This window comes from Panthera uncia, chromosome E1 (assembly GCF_023721935.1).
Source record: "Panthera uncia isolate 11264 chromosome E1, Puncia_PCG_1.0, whole genome shotgun sequence".
Taxonomy (NCBI): domain Eukaryota; kingdom Metazoa; phylum Chordata; class Mammalia; order Carnivora; family Felidae; genus Panthera; species Panthera uncia.
In genome coordinates this window covers 13,173,179-13,193,032 of record NC_064814.1, presented here as the reverse complement: position 1 = coordinate 13,193,032, position 19,854 = coordinate 13,173,179, and the positions used below count along the sequence as shown (strand labels likewise).

Sequence of the window (19,854 nt, the reverse complement as noted above, 5' to 3'; positions counted from 1 at the left end):
GGGGGGCGGTGAGAGAATCTCAAGCAGGTGCCTCGCTGTCAGCGCAGAGCCTGATTCAGAGCTCAAACCCACGAACCATGAAGTCATGACCTGAACCGAAATTAAGAGATGGATGTTTAGCCAACTGAGCCACCCAGGCACCCCAACTTTTACACCCATCTTCACTCCAAGGGCCATACTTCCTGGCTCACGGAGGTAAAAAGCTTGGTTTTGACGATAAATTATACAATCAAGCCACTGATCACACTTGAGCACCTCTGAGGTGGGTGGTTTTATGTCGGTTTTAACGATGAGGAATTTAAGGGGAAATTAACAAGGGGAAATTACTGGCTCCAAGGTCACCGCTTGGAGCGGAGCCAGGACTAGGACCCCAGGTGGCCAGACTGCATAGATGGTGCACTTTGGCTCCAGCTGCTGTGGCCACATGAGGGCGGACAGTGGTGAGAGCCTCTCCCCACCTTCCCAGCAGGCCAGCATGATCTCTAGAAACTGCCTGCAATGAATTTTGTGTCCCCGCCCCCCCCCATCCCCCGGCACCTGAAAGGGCTCACCTGCCTGCCAGGCAAGGGGTCCACCTGGCAACTGGGCACTAGGACCAAAGACACCTACAAACCACAAACTCATTCACCAAGAGAAAGCAGCTGTCCTTCCGGGAGCCTCTAGGGGGAGGAACGAGGCCGTGAAATAGCACTGGCTGGTGCTGCGGCCAAGCCGGGGGGGAAGGGGAGGGTACAAGGGATGCCCCAGCCTCGGCTGTCCCAATCCCCGACCTCTCCCAGTGTGCTGGCAGGAGGCCCCTCGGCCCCTCAGGGCCAGCCAAGCCCCACGGCGCCCCGGTCCATCTGCCCCAGCGCTGCGGGCTCTCCTGGCTCCTCGGCCCGCAGCACCTCCTCCCCTCCCTGGCACCGCAGCAGCCCCTGCTCCCTTACCTCCGACTACTTCCTCCCCCTGATCCCTCACACAAAGTCCCAGCGCTGCTCCTCGCACTGTCAGTCACCATCTCAGTGCCCTTAACTCAGACGGGCCCAGCCTCCTGCTGTCCCTTTCTCTGGCCACAATCCCTCTGCTCTGCCACCCAAGTGGAGGGATCTAAAATGGTTCATTTCCTAGCTTGACGGTGTCTGCTGGCTTCCAACAGCTGCCCTCTCCAAAGTGAAGCCCAGTTCCTCGGGCCGAAGCATCCTCATTGAGGCTCCTCACCCTTCCCTGCCACTCCCCTGCCCTGCGCTCCAGGAGGACTTCACACGGACTTTGCGAAGGACCTAGCCCAGTGTCCCGTGGACAGAAGTCAGCCATGCTGGGCCAGGGCAGGGCCAGGATTTATTCAGCTGGGTCTCTGCGGCCCAGCAAGGGCCTGGCACACAATAGGTCTGGATGTGGTGTTTAGAAGCGCTTGGCTGGCAGCAGGCTGGCCCCTTATGTGTAGTGCATTGACTGAGGGCCCTTGTTCTCTGCCAGCCCGAACACTCATCTGCCTGCCCAAGTGGGTGGCAGCAGCCTGGGCTGTTTCCGGCACTGCCCTTACCCTGCTGTTCACCCACTCTGGCCCCAGCTTCTTGGTGGTATTCCAGGGTGGGGGATCCCAGAGGAGGAATGACATCATGCGCAGCGAGGTCTTTGGAGATCCTCAGAGAAAGGCGCCTCTATAAATGCGGCTGTGATTAACCCTGTTGGAACCCATTTGGTGTTTTAATTGCCCCGCCAACGGCCTAGCTCAGCACCCACAGCTGGGTTCCCAGGGTTGGGAGCCGATGGGCCGGGTGGGGCCAAGAGGGGCCAAGCTGGGGTGGGTGTCCCCGTCCTTCTGAGGCACACAGTGGTCATGATGTGTAGGGTGAAGGGCTGTGTTGACCTCCTCAGCCCCTCCGCAGCCTTCTTGTCTGTCACGCAGGCCTGAAGGTGCTCTGACTACAACCCAGTCCTCAGAGATACCGTGTGTTGTCTCCTGTCTTTAGCCTTAGCTTCCTGAGGGCAGAAAATGGAGGCTTTTACTCCAACCCCCACACAAACCCCCAGGGAGCCCAGTTTGAGTGGTGGGAACAGTGCCAGGTGACTGGATACCCACCCTGCCCTCTGGGAGCTGAGCCTGTAGGGTAAGGAAGGACACAAGATTCCAGGATGCCAGTCAGGACTGTGAGTGGTAGAGAGCGGGGCTCAAGGGGACTGAGTGGGGAGTGGTATTGCAGGCCAAGGGGCACGGAGCGGTTTTAGGTACCGGACGACCCCCCAGCACAGGTGGGCCGTGTCCCAGATCTGAGCTGCGTCAGCAGGGCTGGGGAATTCGCAGTGGCTAGAAGAGGGAGAAGTGCAGGATCTGTTCAGGTAGGAAGGTTGCTAGCAAATTAGCCCCTTCTTGCTCCTGGGCTTGGAACACAAAAGCCTTTCAGAGCAGGGCCCCACGGCAACCAGAAGCCAGCTGAACATGGCGTTCTTAAAGCACTCGCTCACTTCAGCCCTGAGACAGGGAGCCAGGGGATCAGCCTTTCTTCGGGAAGAAAGAGATTAGCGCCTTCCCCCAGAGCGGCACCAGACCCACTGGAGGCCTCAGACGCACAGCAGCTTAGGGAAGGCTGAGGCCGACACAGGGGAGGCTGGCAGTCAGACTAGGGTCTTTAACCCACACCCCCTCAACCATGAGCTGGGGGACAATTCCTTTCTTCCCTTCATTCCAGAGAGGAAAACAAGGTTGACAACTTGGTATAATCACACCTTGTACACATGCCCCTTGTCCAACTCTGGTCTGAAAGGTAGCACAGCAAAGCTACAGGACAAGGAACTGTTGGACAACACGATAAAGTAGCGTTGGGTTATGACCCGACACATAAAACAAATACCCATGAGCCCACACTGATATAAATGTAGGACTGAGTAAGAAATGAGGGAGAATCCCCAATAATCTATACAGATATTCTGCCCTTAGAGAGGGTAGAACAGGACTCCTCATTCCTCAGCATGGGCAACACCTAGTGACTTTCTGCCAAAGAGGACAGTATGAAAAGAGAGAAGAAGAAAATTTACAGTGGAGAACCCTGACAAATGCCTCCTTCAGCCAGGTGGTCAAGGTCAACATCAACCCTTGATGTGTGGTCTTACTTCTGTGGTCTTCCTCCACAAGACACGTAGCCCTAGTCTCATCTTTTTTTTTTTTTTTTTTTTTTTAATGAGACAAATTCCAATAGGGGGCCTCCTGGAATATGCTGGACCCATACTCTTCCAAGCTGTCAAACTCATAAAAAACAAGGAGAGTCTGCCAGAGCCAGGAGGAGCCTGAGGAGACAGGACAACTGAATGGAATGTGGGGTCCTGGACCAGAAAAAGGACAGCAGGGAAACTGTAAATCTGAAGCAAGCACGAAGTCCAGTTAATAATCATAATGTACGGATACCGGTTCTTTGGTTGTAAGAAGTGTCCATGCTAACGTAAGATGCCGACAGGGAAACTGGGTGTGGGATACACAGGAACTCCCTGTATTATCTTTGCGATAATTCTGTAAATCTCAAACTGTCTAGAAGAAAAGTTTATGAAGAAAGAGACAGAGAGAGACAGAGAGAGAAGGAAAATGAGCGGCCTGGCTCCGCCCTGGCCAAAGCCCCGCTGGCAGGACAGACAGGACCAGGAGCAGCGAGGGTGGAGGGGAGAGGGAGGCGGGCGGAACAGGCAGCTGCTTTATTTCAGAACAAGACACCACAGCCACACCCCTGCCCCCCACACCTGGGAACCTTGGGCACGGGTGAGCTGGGCAGCCACAGGCCTCAAGAGACAAAGCAGAGGGAAGTCTGAGTGTGTTCCTTCCCCGACCGGAGGGACGGCCGCCACTGCTGTGGTGTGGCTCCTCAGGTGTTCAGGGGATAGGGAGTAAGGAGCTCAGGGGCCCCCAAAGTCAAGGTGAGGCAGGAGAGTGCCACACCTTCCCTGATGGCAGAAGGAACAGATGCACCCAAGGGCTTGGAGGACAGAGGAGCAGAAGGGCCACCCCTGGGCTAAGTTCCGGTATGAGTGACAGCAGCGGAGAGTCCGAGGGACAAGGGCGTTCCCAGGGAAAGCATCCAGGGTGGGGGCGGCCATAAAAGTCTTCAGCTGTGTTTATTCCCCAGTCGTGCCAGGCCTCCTCTCTCCCGGGGACCCGATCAGACACAACCGGGGCCTTGCTCGGGTGCTGAGAGGCTGCCTGCTCACGGTGGGTGCCTTGCCTCGGGGCAGTCCCAACTGCTGGTCCCACAGAAAAAGTCCTCAGGGAGCTCACTCAGGAGTCCATCTAGGTCATCTGCAGGGGGAGATGGAGAGGGTAGGCAGACTTAGTGTCAGCGTTAGGGTTCCACGTGACTCAGGTCCAAAGCTCCTGCCCTTCAGGGAGGCCTGGACCAGGCCACACAGTTGGGCAGTGGTGACCGCACTAATGGGCCCGAGGCCGGCCTGACTCCCACCTTCCCTCTGCTTCCCACACACACACACACAAGGGGTACAGACAAAATGCCTGGGCCGTTCTGTCAAGAAAGACGCTTTGCCTGGGCCTCAGTGGTTCCTCTCTTTCCATCCAGAGTGCTTGAGCAGACAGACGTTCTCTAGTGCTACCCTCTCATTGGCCAGAGGGAGAAAAAAGGCGGGGAAAGCCATTTGAGGTGTTCAGAATCACGGCATTCCCTAATCTGGTTTCTCACCTCAAGAGCGTGAGACAACATCATCCCTTTCCCCAAAGGGCATTCAGGGGCGTTTGGAATGAAAGTAACTGGCCCTGACTGTAGTTCTCAGACGGGCGCTCGTGTCTGAGAACTTGGAAATGGAGCTTGGTACTGTTACTGCTGACACAGCAGCTAACACATACTGAGCGTGTGCTGTACCGGGTGCGGGGCCGCACCCGCCGTACTCACCCCTTCCTTCCAGTCCTCACAGTATACTTCACGGGGCAGTTCATGGTGCTTCCTGTTAGAATCCCCACTTTATTTGAGAGAACCGAGTTCAAAGCGGTCAAACGGCCTGCCCGTGGTGAGCCTACTCAAGCTCCATCCCATGCCAGAGCCACGGCTTCCAGCTAGAAAACTCCCGCGCCACGGACGGGATCAGGCCGCCCGCGAGTAAGTCGGGCTGGAAACTACCCCTGCAGAGGCGAGTCTGGTCTGGCTCAGGGCACGTGATAAACATGGCTGCTGGAAGGATAGAAGCCTGTTTGGGGGCATTCAGAATTTGATTAAGGTGACCAGCCCTGTAGTCGGGGAAGTGGGACTGAAATTTGTAACAAAAAAAGGTGCCCCTCACTAGCTACATTAGGACGGTTCGGGGAAACTCTATATTTAATGAAGGGGAATGAGCAATCAGTGAGGGCCTAGGAAACTGGGAATCAGAGTAAGAACGAGTATTGGCGTCTCCAGGCCCTGTCCAGCCACCATGAGTAGTTGTCCGCTCGGCATGTCTGTCCCTACAGCGGAGACGTGACACCAGCCACAATATCGTACAGGCAAGTCTCCTCAGTCTCACTCCCTGACCACCGGCGACCTTCTGAGGATGGTTTGGCTTGTCAGCAAGCTTACTTACAAGGACATTGCAGAGAAGATTCCAGCATAAGGAGTACTTTCTCATAGGCTATAAGTAAATGGGCTCTGTGGTTTATCCGTTGGTCTAATGCGAAATTGGTTCATGTGAGACACTTAAAGATTTATTTATTTATTTAAGTAACCTCTACACCCGGTGTGGGGCTTGAACTCACAACCCTGAGATCAAGAGTCGTACACTGTTCCGACTGAGCTAGTCAGGCGCCCCTAACGCGAGACACTTACCCATAATGAACTGTGAGGCCAGACAGGGTTGAATTTATGGAATCGAAAAGCTAAGGCGCAGACTTGGATTGTGCTAGCTTCATCTGGGGGATGCTGCCCCCCGAGGAACAAGCTGGCTGTACCCTAACCCAGTATTTGGGCCTCTCGGGTCTGGGTCCTGGTCCCACACGGACGTGTGAGTCCTCAGCACGGCCTGCAGGGCCTCTGAGCTTGGTCAGGATACGGAAATCTGCCTCTGGGGTCTGGCCATCAGCCCACAGAAGACTCAAGCTGTGGCAGAAGGACGGTGCCGGTTCATCTCCTCCTTGTGGCTAAAAGCACACGGCCTGGAAATGGGGGAGACCTGTGGCTCACGCTGTATCTGCTTCATGTGGCCCCTATCACACCGGTAGTTAGTTCGGGGCCTTGCAGCCTGGCCAGAAAAGACACCACATCCGATTTCTGTAAGGTTGTGTAAGACCCAAAGATTCACAGGAGGAGGAGAAAGATGCAGCCAGGTTCTTCTGGCTGTGCTATTCAAGAGGAAATAGAAGGAGAACCTCTTTTGCTCCTGGGGAGCTGACTGCCTTACCTGCTTCTGGGAGTTCTTCCTCAGGGGATGCCCCTGCTTCTGCATCGTGCGCTGTTCTGAGGCCTCTTCCAGACTTCGCAGTCTCATGGTGGAGGCTGCCAGGGAAGCTCCCTGGGTCCTGGGGACAGACGGCCTGGTTACCAAAGCCTGTGTTCTGGATACCCCTCTGGACAATTCCACATCCACCCAGACGACCTCAATGGAATAGGTGGGGGTTCAGGAAAGACAATACAGAGGAGTGTGGCAGGGGCCAGTCACCCAGGGGAGGGAGATAAAAATACCCAACACCCAAAACAGCAGGTAATTAAAAAAACAAAACGATTTTTGGGCACTCTTCTTTCCTAATTTTGTTGGCATCTGGTGCTTTAGGAAATCTATATATAGTTGGAGCAGAGAGTGAAGAAGCCATTCAAAAATATGCTGAGGAGTTAGCCTGGGATTAAAAAGCTTTTAATAATCCCCACACTAGCTGATATATGAGCAGGTAGTGGAAATTAGTAATTAAACTGTTAACTATGGTTAGCCCTAGGGGATGGCAGCGGAGAAGAGTAAGTTACAAGCTTTGCTTTATTCTCTGTACCATTTCGATTTTTGTCAAGGGGTATGGATATCTTGAAACTTAAAAGAAAAAGAAAGATGATCTTTTGGAAGCAGGGTGATTTTGAGAAAATGTGGAAGGTTAAGGGGAAAGATAAGAGAAATGGAAGTAGGCCATTAGAGCCAAGGGTGGAGCGTGAACAGAAGTCATCAGGTCTAACCCGTTCATTTCAGAGATGAAGCAACAGCAGGGGCAGGGACGGGATTTGCCCAAGGTCACGTTACAAATTACCAGCAGAGTGGGGACATGACCCAGGTCTCCTGACCTCCAGGCTGGGCCATGATAACAACCCAGGATCCCGGGAAGTGTGGAAGTGGCCACAGAGGGGACACTGTGTGCCAAGTCAAGGCCAGGCTCTGCACTCTTAGCCTGGAGTGGAGCTGCCTGGAACCCCGGGCTCCTTTAGTTCCCAAGGGGGGTGTCCCCACCTGGCTTCTGTGTGGGTGCCGCCTCACCGAGCGTAGGTGGGGGCCAGGAGGGAAGATGCAGACTAAGTGCCGGCTCACCCGACAGTCTGTATGTAGCTCACTGTTCTCTGCCACCTGCAGCAGATCTGAGCCTCCATCACTTACTGAGGGCCACACCCTCTGGGGGACGCACAACTTGCTTAGTTCTCAAGTGACTCCTATCCTCTCCAGTGCTCAAGCCTGCCATCAGATCACGATCCCCAAGAAGCCAGCTGCTCTAGGTCCTGTTACTGTGCCATCTGGCAGGCGGCTGGACCAGGAACAGAAGGAGATGACCCTGTCCCCAGAGGCATCTCTTCACCTCAGGGCAACTGCCCCCTTCACACCTCTGCTTCCCAGGGTGAAGGAGGGGAAGACACCAGAATATACAGGCAGAAAGCGGATCTCCCGGGCCCCGTTCCATCACGCTCCTCTTACCTTAGGGAAGGGCGGAGATGGCTTGAGGAAGTTCCCATCCCCAGAATCTGGGCCGTAAATATGGACCAGGTTGTTGGGCGTCACGTTGAGGTAGTGATTTCGGAGCGAAGGAGAAAACACTCCAACCTGGGGTCGAGGAAGGGGAAGGTCAGTGCCCTGACGGGGCGCTAAGATGCTGTCCCATGCCACCTGGTCCCCGCCTGCCTCTCCCTCTCTGGCTTCTGCACCAGGCTCACCCAAACCGCTCCTGCCCCCGCCCTGTAGAAGCACATACCACACCCTCCTCCCCACACAACACAACCCCCCACCCCATCCCCATCCACCCCACAGAATAGGAGGCGGGGTCTAGCACCAGCCCAACCATTCCTGGCCTGGGGACCGGGGAGGGAAGGGAGCCAGACGGACAACTCAGGGGCCTTCTCCAGGGTTGGGAGGGTTGGAGAGAAGGTCCCCATTTGGAGCCCCCCATACCTGCTTCAGCAGCAGCACTGAGCCAGGCTTCAGCTCACTCTGCCGGGCCTCGAGCAGCAACCTGTGCAACGTGCCCTGCATCTCTCCTGCAAATACCGCGCGGCCCATCAGTCTGGGTCAAGGACAGCGCAGTGACTGGTTTGGGCCCTGGCTGGGAAGTGGGCTGCTCACTGCCTCAATTTTCCCATCTGCAAATGAAGAGGGTGACTCCTCCTCATCTCCTGAACTCCACGAAGGCCACTCATCAGACACCCCCAGGACCTAACTTCTCACCCGTGGGGTCCTTGAAAACCACACTGGCGTCCATCGTGCTCCGACTCAGGGACTTGATCATCACTGCCATGTTGGGGACCTTGTTCCTGGGAAGCTGCCTCAGGGCTGCCTGGTTACAAGGAGAGGCATTTGCTGAGCAAGCCACATCCCACCTGTAAGGTTCCCAAGTGCACCAGGGCAACCGGAGGGGAGGAGGAGGGGAAGAGAGTACAGGTGTGGTGATGCTCTTTTTGTGGGGGGCAAAAGGGCCGTCTGAAGGACCCATCCTGTCTCTCTCTAGCAGACCCGAAGCTGGCAGGTCCTTTCTGCCCCCTGCTTCCTTTCTCCAGCATATATGTATTTATAGAGAGCTACATCACAGCAGGCCACGAGAATGTGTCTGCATATGACCCTTGACCTCTAGGGAGCTCGAAGGGTAACCGTGTGCTTACCCCCGCCTCATCCAGGGCCTGGATGTGCAGAGACATAGCCATAACCCACTTTCTGCTTCCACCTGTGCCTGATACTGTCGATGCTAGTGAAATGCTAGGTGAGCGGAAGATGATACAACCAAAAGGGACCCCGTGCTGCTGCTCAGAGACAGGCCTGGGGTAAGAGGGAGCAAACGGACAGCCCCTTTCCTAAGGTGGAGTAGGACAGCAGGTTGGTAGGAAGGGTAAAAACGGTCTTTCTTGCACATCTCAGCACCCAGGACCCTTACCTTCCGCAGCACCATGACGATGCTATAGGTACAGAGAAAGCAGGTGGGGTCTCTCTCCTCCAGGCCCAGAGCAGATTTCATGGCCAGCCAGGGCCCTCGCCCAAAATCCTCCTCCACCGACGCCTGGGAACTAGTAACAATCTGGCACCACAGAGCAGAGGGGGAGCCTGTGTTAATGGACCCACCTTGCTACAGACCTTGACCGAGACAGGATGGAGGGGTGGGAGGGAAGGGCACATTCCCTGCAACACGGTAGCCACAGTCTCTGCTTTCGTTTATCCCCTAGGTCTCAGAATGGTACGTGAGATCTGGTTGCACAGCACATCTTTCATTTAACAGCAATAGCAAAGGTGCTCCTTGTTTATTTTATTTCATCTTAGGGCACCTGGGTGGCTCAGTCGTTAAGCATCTGACTTCGACTCAGCTCGTGATCTCACGGTTCATGAGTTCGAGTCCCACATTGGGTGAGCACAAGCCCCGCTTCGGGTGAGCCCCACTCTCTCTCTCACCCCTCTTTCTCTCTCTCCCTCTGCCCCTCCTGGGATCCTCTCTCTCTCTCTCTTTGTCCCTCACTCACTTGCACCCTCTCTCTCAAAAATTTTTTTTAAATTTTAAATCAGTTCCTGACTTTAGTTGTCCCGAAGCAAAAGACGGTCTATCCATGCTTGTCTCTTGTGTAACAGCCTTGAAAAGTCTTAGGGCCGGGGAGCCCCCACTTACATTGATAGGCTTTCACAGTGCCTTAAGTCATTTCGAAACAGTCATATTTTATTTGGGATGCCTCTGGCTTAACTATTAACCTTCTTATATTAAAAAATGCTCATATTAAAAAAACGCCTGGGTGGCTCAGTCGCTTAAGCGTCTGGCTTCGGCTCAGGTCATGATCTCGTGGTTCATGGGTTCGAGCCCCGGGTTGGGCTCTGCGCTGACAGCTCAGAGCCTGGAGCCTGCTTCAGATTCTGTGTCTCCCTCTCTCTTTACCCTCCCCTGCCCGCACTCTGTGTCCTCTCTGAAAAATAAACGTTAAAAAGAAAAAAAAAAATGCTTTGAACCCAGAGGAGTATTTGCTGCTTTGGACCTGAAGCGGACTGATAGATCTGTGGAACTACAGCAAAGAGAAAAACTGCTAGAGAATTAAAAGCAAAAGTGGGTGTGAGGGCAGAGTAGGTCAACGAGAATCCCAGTGAGGAGGAAGGATGGGTCTCCCCCACCAAAAAGGAATCCACTGGAAGCAAGATGAAGGCAGATCGTTCCCCACTCAATTCTCAGAAACCTGAGAGGAGGGGTTCCTGAGATACAATTTCCTAATACCTATTACGCTCCCCTCCCCTGAGGAAAGACGGGAATTAACTGGGCCTTTCTTTCTTAGAGGAGTAGGGAAGACCGGACCCCTGGCCTCGGTCAGCATCAGGACGGGCTTCACTTTGTGCCAGGAGAATCGCCACTTCCCCAAAGGGCCTTCGCCACGTGCCCTTTGGTGCGTCACCGCGGGGAGGCCTGGCAGCATAGACTCTGCTTCTCAACTCCTAAAACGTGCAGGGATGTCCCTCACTCTTAAGTGATGCCCAGGAAGTGAACATCTGCAGGGAACCAGTTACCTCGGCCCGGAATTTAGCCAGGGCACCATGAGTCGGAGTCTGGGGTGTGGAAACCATGATCTCCTCCAGATTTTTCCCACTGTGCTGCAAGGGGAGAGAGAAGAAGGCGAGAGCGAGCTCAGCAGCTGTTATTTACAAATTGCAGCTTCTTGTCTGGGTTACATAATGAGTTCAGGAAACTATCAGGGACAATTAACACATATTACGTCTCTCCTAACGAAGTCTCAGGAGCCTCGTTGGCAGCTCAAAAAAAGATGCTTTGGGGACTGTTTTGGGAATGTGAGGGAGCTGGAGCTGGCCCAGGAACAAAACCCAGGGCTTCCTGAAGGAGGCAATGACCCGGATAGAGAGGCCTGGGCTAGGCAAAGGGGCAGCTTTCCCCAAATCCCTTCTCAGGGACCGAACCCTTCCCTGCAGAGATCTAGCCCAGGAGGAAGGTAGATGGCCTCCTTGGATTTCCCTTAAAGTGCCAGCGAAGAGCAAGGAACAGGTAGAAATTATCTGAACCGCCCTAAAACGTGAGAAAAGGAGCACACCAATCACCACCAGACCAGACCCGCAGAATCCCGTTATCTGGGATCTGATCCAAGATGGTTTGACGGATACCGTCCCTCCACCACCGCTGAAATTCAAACTCTCAGCACAGCCCGGCTTCCCCACGCCGACCCCGCACACCAGCCACAGCGAGCTGTGCTCTGCGCCTCTGATGGCATCTTGCTCTTACGCCGCGGTGCCTTCGCACGCGCTCTTCCCGGTGTTGCCACCGCTGACATGCCTCCTGGAGCACAGCCTTCCTACACACACCTGTTAACCTCCTAGCCCTCCCTCCAAAGCCCACTCGGTAAGCATAAGGAGTCCAGTGTCTCCCCTGCACCTAGGGAATGACCTCTACTCACACTATGCATTTTATGCCTAATCGCTCGTTCGCGTCTGCTTCTTCCACTGCGCTGGAACTACTTCTGTTTTAACCTCTGCATTCCCAGTTCCAAGCGAACTGACCAACACATACAAGTCCTTAGGAAACAGACGTGAATGAATCTGCCTTGCCTTAGTGCTAGCAAACAGGAGGTGCTCAACAGAAGAATAAAGGTTGTGAGGTTCTCAGAGCCAAAGCACCTCTCTCGCCTGTGGTTTTTCAAGCACTTGATTTCTTTCTTCCCACTTTTTTTGACTTCTTCTACCACTTGGAAAGCCCCCCTCTCTGGGGTGCCTGCGTGGCTCAGTTGGTTAAATACCCGACTTCGGATCAGGTCATAATCTCGCAGTTTGTGGATTCGAGGCCCGCGTCGGGCTCTGTGCTGACAGATCCGAGCCAGGATCCTGCTTCGGATTCTGTGTCTCCCTCTCTCTCAAATAATATAACCTTAAAAAAAACAAAACAGCCCTCTCTCTGCACTTTCTCCTTCCCTCCCTCCCCCAGGAGTGAAGATATTCTGGGACTAGATTCTCCCCCTTGTCCCCGCAATGTCCTGGAGCCCTTCTGCCAACGAGAAGCCGTCACTCACCTGGTGGGGCAGGATCCCTGCGGGGCCAGGGAAGCGGCGGGTTTTGGTGCGGGCGGGTCGCTGGGGTGTCCGGTTGGCAGCAGTGACCAGCTGCACCAGGTGGTTGGTGACTATGGGTGGCTGGAGAACTGCTTGGGGAACCAGGGAGGAATAGGGGCTCTTTGGGGTGCCGGCAGGACACTTGACGGAAGCCGCTGGAGCTCGGGGTTGTAAGGGGCTCCGAGGAAATAACGCAGAGATAGTCCTCGAGGGAGTAGAACAGATCGAGTTGGGAGTTCGTGGTCCAGGAAGGTGAGATTTGCCACGTAAGCAGGCATTTGGACGCTGGAATGACTGACCAGGGAAAGGACTTTGCGGGCTGCTCTCAACAGGCCGGCCAGCAGCTTGGAGAGGCTGTGCCGCTCGAAGAGCGGGCCCCTGAGGGCAGGCTTCCGAGTGGGGTTGCTGAGCAGGAACTGTTGAGGCAGTTGGGGTAGGAAGGTTGCTCACGGCACCGGGTCTCAGGTGGGGCTGTGCAGTCCTACAGTGGACCCCAGGTGCTGGGGGCTCATCGTCGGCTGACATGACACTCGTTATGTGGGAGGCAGGCGTGGGCCCCTTTTGGCAAGACCTGCTCAGCTCAGCTACGCGAGCCTTTTTAGCCAAAGCTAAGTCCTCCTGCTGCCAGGTGGGCGGGATTCCCGTGGCCTCACTGCTGATTCCAAGTTCCAGCTCCACGCCAGGCCCCTCCAGCTCCATGCTTGCCAGGACCTTATCAAATTCATCTTGTTCAGGCCCCTCAAAGCCACTAATCACCTGCTGTTGGCTCTCAAAGGTGAGCAGGGGGCGGGAGGCTGATGTCTGGGGTCTCACTGGCTCTTTGAGCACTTCTGGCAGGGTCACTCGTCTCTGATGGCCAGTCCAGTTGCTAGAAGTCGAGACAGGCCTTAGGGGGGCTGTTCCTATGGAAGGTGGGTCCCTGATGGCCCTGGGCATGCTGGAGGTAGGAAGGCGGAGTCCCAGGGCTGACGGGCCCAAAGCCTCTGAAGGAGCAGTGGGGCATGACAGCAACTGCCCAGAAGACTGTGCCGGCAAGGTCTCCTGTGGCCTAGAAGAGACAGGTCTCAGGCATCCAGCATTCAAAGGCTGTGAGCCAGCAAACTCATTCTCTGCATCCTCCACAGCAGATAAAAAATCCTACAAAGAAGCAGAGATAGTGGGTCTTGGCATCTGGAAATCAAGAAACACCCTCTGTCTCTCTTTTTTTTAACGTTTATTTATTTATTTTTGAGAGAGAGAGAGAGAGAGAGAGAGAGAGAGAGAGAGCGCACACACCCACACATACAAATGGGGGGTGGGGCAGACAGAGAGGGAGACAAGAGAATCCCAAGCAGGCTCCGTGCTGTCAGCACAGAGCCCAACACAGGGCTTGAACTCATGAACTGTGAAACTGAGCCAAAAATATGAGCTGGACACTCAACCGACTGAGCCACCCAGGTGCCCCAAAGGAACACTCTTGCTCTTACTGTTTCATGTATGTGGCGTGTATATAAGCACAGATATATGCAAGTGAGAAACCAAGCCATGAAAGGCAATGGTGGAGTCTCTCACCATCTTTGACCTTGTCTATGAGCCCACCTCCAGACTTTTTTTTTTTTTTTTTTTTAAGATTTTATTTCTAAGTAGTATCTATATCCAACGTGGGGCTCGAATTTACAACCTAGAGATCGAGTCCCATGCTCCACAGGGGCGTCTCGTGGCTCAGTCGGTTAAGCATCTGACTTCAGCCCAGGTCATGATCTCACAGGTTGTGAGTTTGAGCCCCGTGTCAGGCTCTGTGCTGACAGCTCAGAGCCTGGAGCCTGCTTCAGATTCTAGGTCTTCCTCTCTCTCTCTGCCCCTCCCCTGCTCATGCTCTGTCTCTCTCTCCTTCAAAAATAAATAAATGTTAAAAAAAAAAAAAAAAGTCTCATGTTCCACCCACTGAGCCAGCCAGGTGCCCCAGAATGTTTCTGGTAGAAGCCTGGAGGTGGTGGGATGCCTGGCTAGCTCAGTCGATGGAGCATGGGACTCTAGATCTCAGGGTTGTAAGTTTGAGCCCACGTTGGGTATAGAGATTAGTTAAAAATAAAATCTTTAAAAAAAAAAAAAAAGGAAATAAGCAATGAAAGAAACATTCTTTAAAAAAAAATTTTTTTTTAACGTTTATTTATTTTGAGACAGACAGAGCATGTATGGGGGAGGGTCAAAGAGGGGGAGACACAGAATCTGAAACAGGCTCCAGGCTCTGAGCTGTCAGCACAGAGCCCGACGCGGGGCTCGAACTCACAGACCGAGAAATCATGACCTGAGCTGAAGTCGGCCGCTTAACCGACTGAGCCACCCAGGTGCCCCAAGAAACAAACATTTTAAGGCTAAGTCTTCAGGTAGCTTCTCTCGGGGGACAGGGAAGCGGTGGCAGTCAGGGGAGTGGCAGGAGAAGCAAACATACCAGGGCATAAAGGAATCCAATCACCCAAGGCCACACACCCATCTCAAGAAAACAAGCTTTCTGGTGTCCAGCCTGTGCAACAGGGGTCTATCCAGCTGGTCATGCTGCCTGTTCTCAACGCACTCCTCCCCCCTCCTCCACCACACACCCACCCACACACCCACCCACACACACACACACACACACACACACACACACAGCCTTCACTAAGCCAGAGGCCTTGGATCCAGCAAAATAGGCAGAAGTTAAATATAGCTTTTCAGGCAAGTTAAATTAAGTATGGATTCCAGTTGGGAAGCAAGGTGAGATTGACACCTTCGAGAGCAACAGACCTGTTCTGAGGGTGTTTTTGAGTTAGAACTGCTGATTTAACTGACAGGAAGGTCCCCTCCACCCCCAACCCGTGCTGCTGCATTGGAGTGTCTGGGCCAGAGAAAGGTTTTTTCTGGCTTTGTGTATTATCGGGGGTGTAGCATACTCTAGCAGGACTATCATGGGATTTAGCAATAATAACAATATTAGAATTACAGCAGCAATAAAATCCTGATGATCCTAGAGGTTGACAGATCCCTTTTCTCCTAAAAAGCTCACTCATAGGGGTGCCTGGGTGGCTCAGTCGGCTGAGTTTCCGACTCTGGCTGAGGTCATGATCTCGCGTCTGTGAGTTTGAGCCCCACGTCGGGCTCTGTGCTGACAGCTCTGAGCCTGGAGCCCACTTTGGATTCTGTGTCTCTCCCTCTGTCCCACCCCACCCTCAAGCTCTGTCCCTCTCTCTCAAAATAAATAAATAAACATTAAAAAAAAGAAAAGAGCTCACTCTTAGACATGATGTCATCTGCCTTGGGAAGGGGGAAACGGACTGGCCATGGAACAGAAACTTGAACTGTCAGAGTCCTTCACTCTTCTTTTTTTTTTTTTTTTAAAGTAATCTCTATGCCCAATGTAGGACTTGAACTCATGACCCCAAGATCAAGAGTCACGTGCTCTACCCACTGAGCTGGCCAGGCACCCCACAGACCTTCATTCTTTTTTAAAAAAAACTTTTTTTAATGTTTATTTATTTCTGAGGCAGAGAGAGACAGAGCATGAGTGGGAGAGGGGTGGAGAGGGAGGGAGACACAGAATCAGAATCAGAAGCAGGCTCCAGGCTCTGAGCTGTCAGCACGGAGCCTGATGCGGGGCTCGAACTCATGGACCGTGAGTCATAAGACCTGAACTGAAGTCAGTCGCTCAACCGACTGAGCCACCCAGGTGTCCCAAGACCTTCATCCTTAATCCCATTGCTGGCCCAGCCGTCCTACCATCACCTGGTAAGAACCAAGTGGGGCACTTAGCCACTTTTGCAGCCTGTAAATACACATCTACAAAGCTGAAAGACAAGGACAAGGACACATCTCCTCGACAAAGCTGGCAATTTTGAATTTTTTTAAAAACCGAATTAAAGTCCCCAAGTGATAACAAAAACATGTAACAATCTGAAACCATGCCGGGTGCCAGGGACCATGTAAACATTTTACCAGAATTCTCGCAATGAATTTTCACAATGGCCCTAATAGATATTATTATTCCTGTTTTATGGATTCAGAAATGGAGACTCAAAGAAGTTAAGTACCTTCACAGAATCAGGATTAGAACTCCTATGTGCCCCTGTCACTATGTCTTAGGGCTTCTGTGAATGAGCAAAGCCAGAGACTGATTTTTTTTTTTAATGTGTTTTTTTTTTTAACGTTTATTTATTTTTGAGACAGAGAGAGACAGAGCATGAACAGGGGAGGGGCAGAGAGACAGGGAGACACAGAATCTGAAACAGGCTCCAGGCTCTGAGCTGTCAGCACAGAGCCTGACTCGGGGCTCGAACTCACAGACCGTGAGATCATGACCTGAGCTGAAGTCGGACGCTTAACCGACTGAGCCACCCAGGCGCCCCCGGAGACTGATTTTTAAGGGATCTGAGGAAGTTCTGTTTTCCCTTTCAAACCTCAGGTTCCAAAAGCCTCAAAAGAACTGTGAAAAGGACTGTGGGGCCCCGGTGCAGCATTCATCACCATACTAGGTACAAACTGGGCATCTGGACAAATTCTAAATGTGATTTTTATGTTATTTACTAAACATGATTAAAAAAATTTTTTTTAATGTTTATTTTTGAGAGAGAGAGGCAGAGCATGAGCAGGGGAGGGGCAGAGAGAGACAGACACAGAATCTGAAGCAGGCTCCAGGCTCTGAGCTGTCAGCACAGAGCCTGATGTGGGGCTTGAACCCACGAACCATGTAAGATCATGACCTGAGCTGGAGTCAGATGCTTAACTGACTGAGCGCCCCATTCCTAAACATGATTTTTAAAGCACAGAGCTGGGAGACAAAAAATAGGCTGGAATGGCTTGTCGCCGATAAAGTAAAGTAATTCTACTCTATAAATGCAGCTTAATAGTTTCCATATATGTAGACTGGAATCAGGAGGCGAGGACCTCACCCGGATTGTTGGTGCTGTATTCTTAAGCAGGTTAATTTACCTATTTGGGTTTTACTCACTTCAATCCTACCTCTTTCTGAAAAGGATTTCAGGTAGCAATTTTGGGCCTCCCAGATGAAACTATATCCATTGGATCTGAGCAGGAAGAGAGCTGTGGGGATGGCTAGCTTGTTCAGTGATCTCTGACTATACCCCCAGATTAGAAATAGCCCTGCCTGGGCCCATCCCTAGAAGTCCTGGTTTAATTGGTATGTGTTAGGGCCTCAGCAGGGGTGATTCTAATGTGCTGGCTTCCGATCCAGTCTAATCCCTCATCTTCTGAGAAAGAGGGAAGGGAAGAGCCTTTGGAGCAAAAGAATCTCTCTCATACTGTAGAAAACAGAAGGCCAGAGAATGAAGTAATTTTCCCTGGCTCACATAGCCACTTGGCGACTGACCTCAGGCCTCCCGTCATCCAGTCACTGTGTTGTCTCTGGCTCTCCATAAACTTTCTTTCCCACCTCAAGTATGTCATCGTAAAGGTGAATCGCATCATCCACATAATATCGCTTCCAGACCAGGGCCCTTACCATTTAGGCACCTCACGTCTCTGGCTTTGTGTTTCTAAAACGGTTAAGTAGGCTGTTTACATGTCTCATGTTTTCTCAGCCTCTCACAGACAAAAAAGCTATACATGTCAAAAGAAAGGAGGCTGGGGCAGGCTGCTTCGAAATGTTCTGAGTCTGGGTGTTTACAACTCAAGACCTCCTCTGCTATCTCTGATCACCAACACTTCCTTACCTCATCTTCAAACTCCTCTTCCACAGTAAACAGCTTCTGCAAACTGCATGCCTGAGAGGAAAACAAAGCAATTGAGGTTGGAGGAGAAATTCTGCTTGCAAGTACATTCTGTCCTCACTACGCTTCTTTCCAATTCTAACACGACCACCAGGTGTACTGTTTTTTATTTTTATTTTTTTGCTAGTGCTGAGGGAGGAATAAGGGATGAGGAGGGGAGAGATGGGATTTACTTAAAGGCTTGGATGATTTAGAATCCCTTCTTGTAAAATAATCCACCCAGGGGCGCCTGGGTGGCGCAGTCGGTTGAGCGTCCGACTTCAGCCAGGTCACGATCTCGCGGTCCGTGAGTTCGAGCCCCGCGTCGGGCTCTGGGCTGATGGCTCGGAGCCTGGAGCCTGTTTCCGATTCTGTGTCTCCCTCTCTCTCTGCCCCTCCCCCGTTCATGCTCTGTCTCTCTCTGTCCCAAAAATAAATAAAAAAAAAAATAAAAAATAAAATAATCCACCCAGATCCAGCTGCATTAGCCCTGGGAGAGGGGGGAGGAGGCAAGAGGAAGGCTGCCAGAGGGAACCTGGGTCATTCTTTGGACTCCGCGCCGTGCACATGGGCCTAAGGATTTTGCAACATCCCAAAGACCCGGCCTGGGGAACCCATGTCAAACAAGAGAGAGGCCACCATAAATCCAAGCATGCCCAGCAGTGCTAGTGGCCTTGTTTCTGAAAGCCAAACCAGTGGTTTCCTTCTATCTAATCCCATGCCCCAAAGCCAGCGTCCCAGGAGGGTAGGATGTTCCAGTCCACGGTTCCTTCTTTCTAGGCAGCAGGGCTACTGTGGCCAGCTCTTAGACTGGCGTCAAACTCAAGAGCCGCGGGCTGTGCCTAAACCCCGGTTGCCAAAAGAGCAAGAGCTACAGTTAGGCACCCCCACCCCCAAGCGTCCAAGGATCAGAGTGTCCGGGTTAGGTGGAGGGGGTGGGGGCTCCGGAGGCGTGACGTTTGAGCCCACCGGGGAGGATGACCAGGAGTTCTCCAAGAAGAGATGGAAGGCAACAGGAGGGAAACTGAGGCCCAGAGGGAGGGAGGTGTGTGGCGAGGACCTTCCCAAGGGTCTCCGGGCAAGCACTGACTAGAACCTAGGTCTCCCGAAGCCACCAAGCTCTGACCCAAACCCTAGCCGGCCTTGCAGCTAGCACGAGAGAAGGGCTGGAAGCCGGAAGGCAGTTCTGCGGCCTCGGGCGCGGCATTACCATGGCGACGGCCGGCGGGCTCCGGCGAGGGGGGGGTGGCCGGGAAGCCCCCGACTCGAGGGGTCGCCGGGGCCTCGGTCTTGGTTGCGGTGGGAGCGTCGGAGTCCGGGCCGCACGGTCTCTGAGGCGTGGTCGGAGAAAGGCTACTCAGCGACCCTGGCGGGGGCCGACAAACCCGGGAAGCCGAGCACCAGCGCCCGAGGCCACTTTCGAAGTGGCCGCGACTCCTGAGTCTCCGCCCTCTTAAAGGGGCTGGCCTATTTCTATCCCGCCGACACAAAGGCCCTTCCTCCGTCAGTCTTCCGCCTCGGCCTTAAAGGGAAATGAATGGGCTCTCGGTCGCCCCCCAGCGGCCCCTCGGGTCAGGTCGGCGGCTTCAACAGGAGTTCTGGGAGAGCAGGCTGGGAATCCTGGGTCCCCAGTGCCGCCCACACCCTCCTCTCTAGAGTTAAGCACACCAGGGACCTGGCACTAGAGCGTGAGTCTCATTCACATCAGAATCCGCCCCATTGGTCTG

The 19,854-nt window shown here is 53.3% G+C and overlaps 1 protein-coding gene across 2 annotated transcripts; it reads right to left on the bottom strand.

The window, feature by feature from the left end:
* Positions 1–7: 7 nt before the first annotated feature.
* On the bottom strand, positions 8–19,563 carry HROB (homologous recombination factor with OB-fold). Of its 2 annotated transcripts, none has more exons than XM_049636227.1 (10): positions 19,338–19,563; positions 18,092–18,142; positions 12,372–13,547; positions 10,867–10,950; positions 9,269–9,409; positions 8,569–8,677; positions 8,296–8,381; positions 7,825–7,950; positions 6,343–6,460; positions 8–90 (listed from the first exon to the last, which is right to left on the bottom strand). In XM_049636227.1, exons 1-10 carry the CDS (start codon positions 19,338–19,340, stop codon positions 56–58), a joined length of 1,929 nt encoding a protein of 642 aa, XP_049492184.1. In that variant the 5' UTR covers positions 19,341–19,563; the 3' UTR covers positions 8–55. The 2 variants fall into 2 exon arrangements, with proteins under 2 accessions (XP_049492184.1, XP_049492182.1); XM_049636225.1 differs by lacking the exon at positions 8–90 and adding an exon at positions 3,550–4,264.
* Positions 19,564–19,854: the final 291 nt, after the last annotated feature.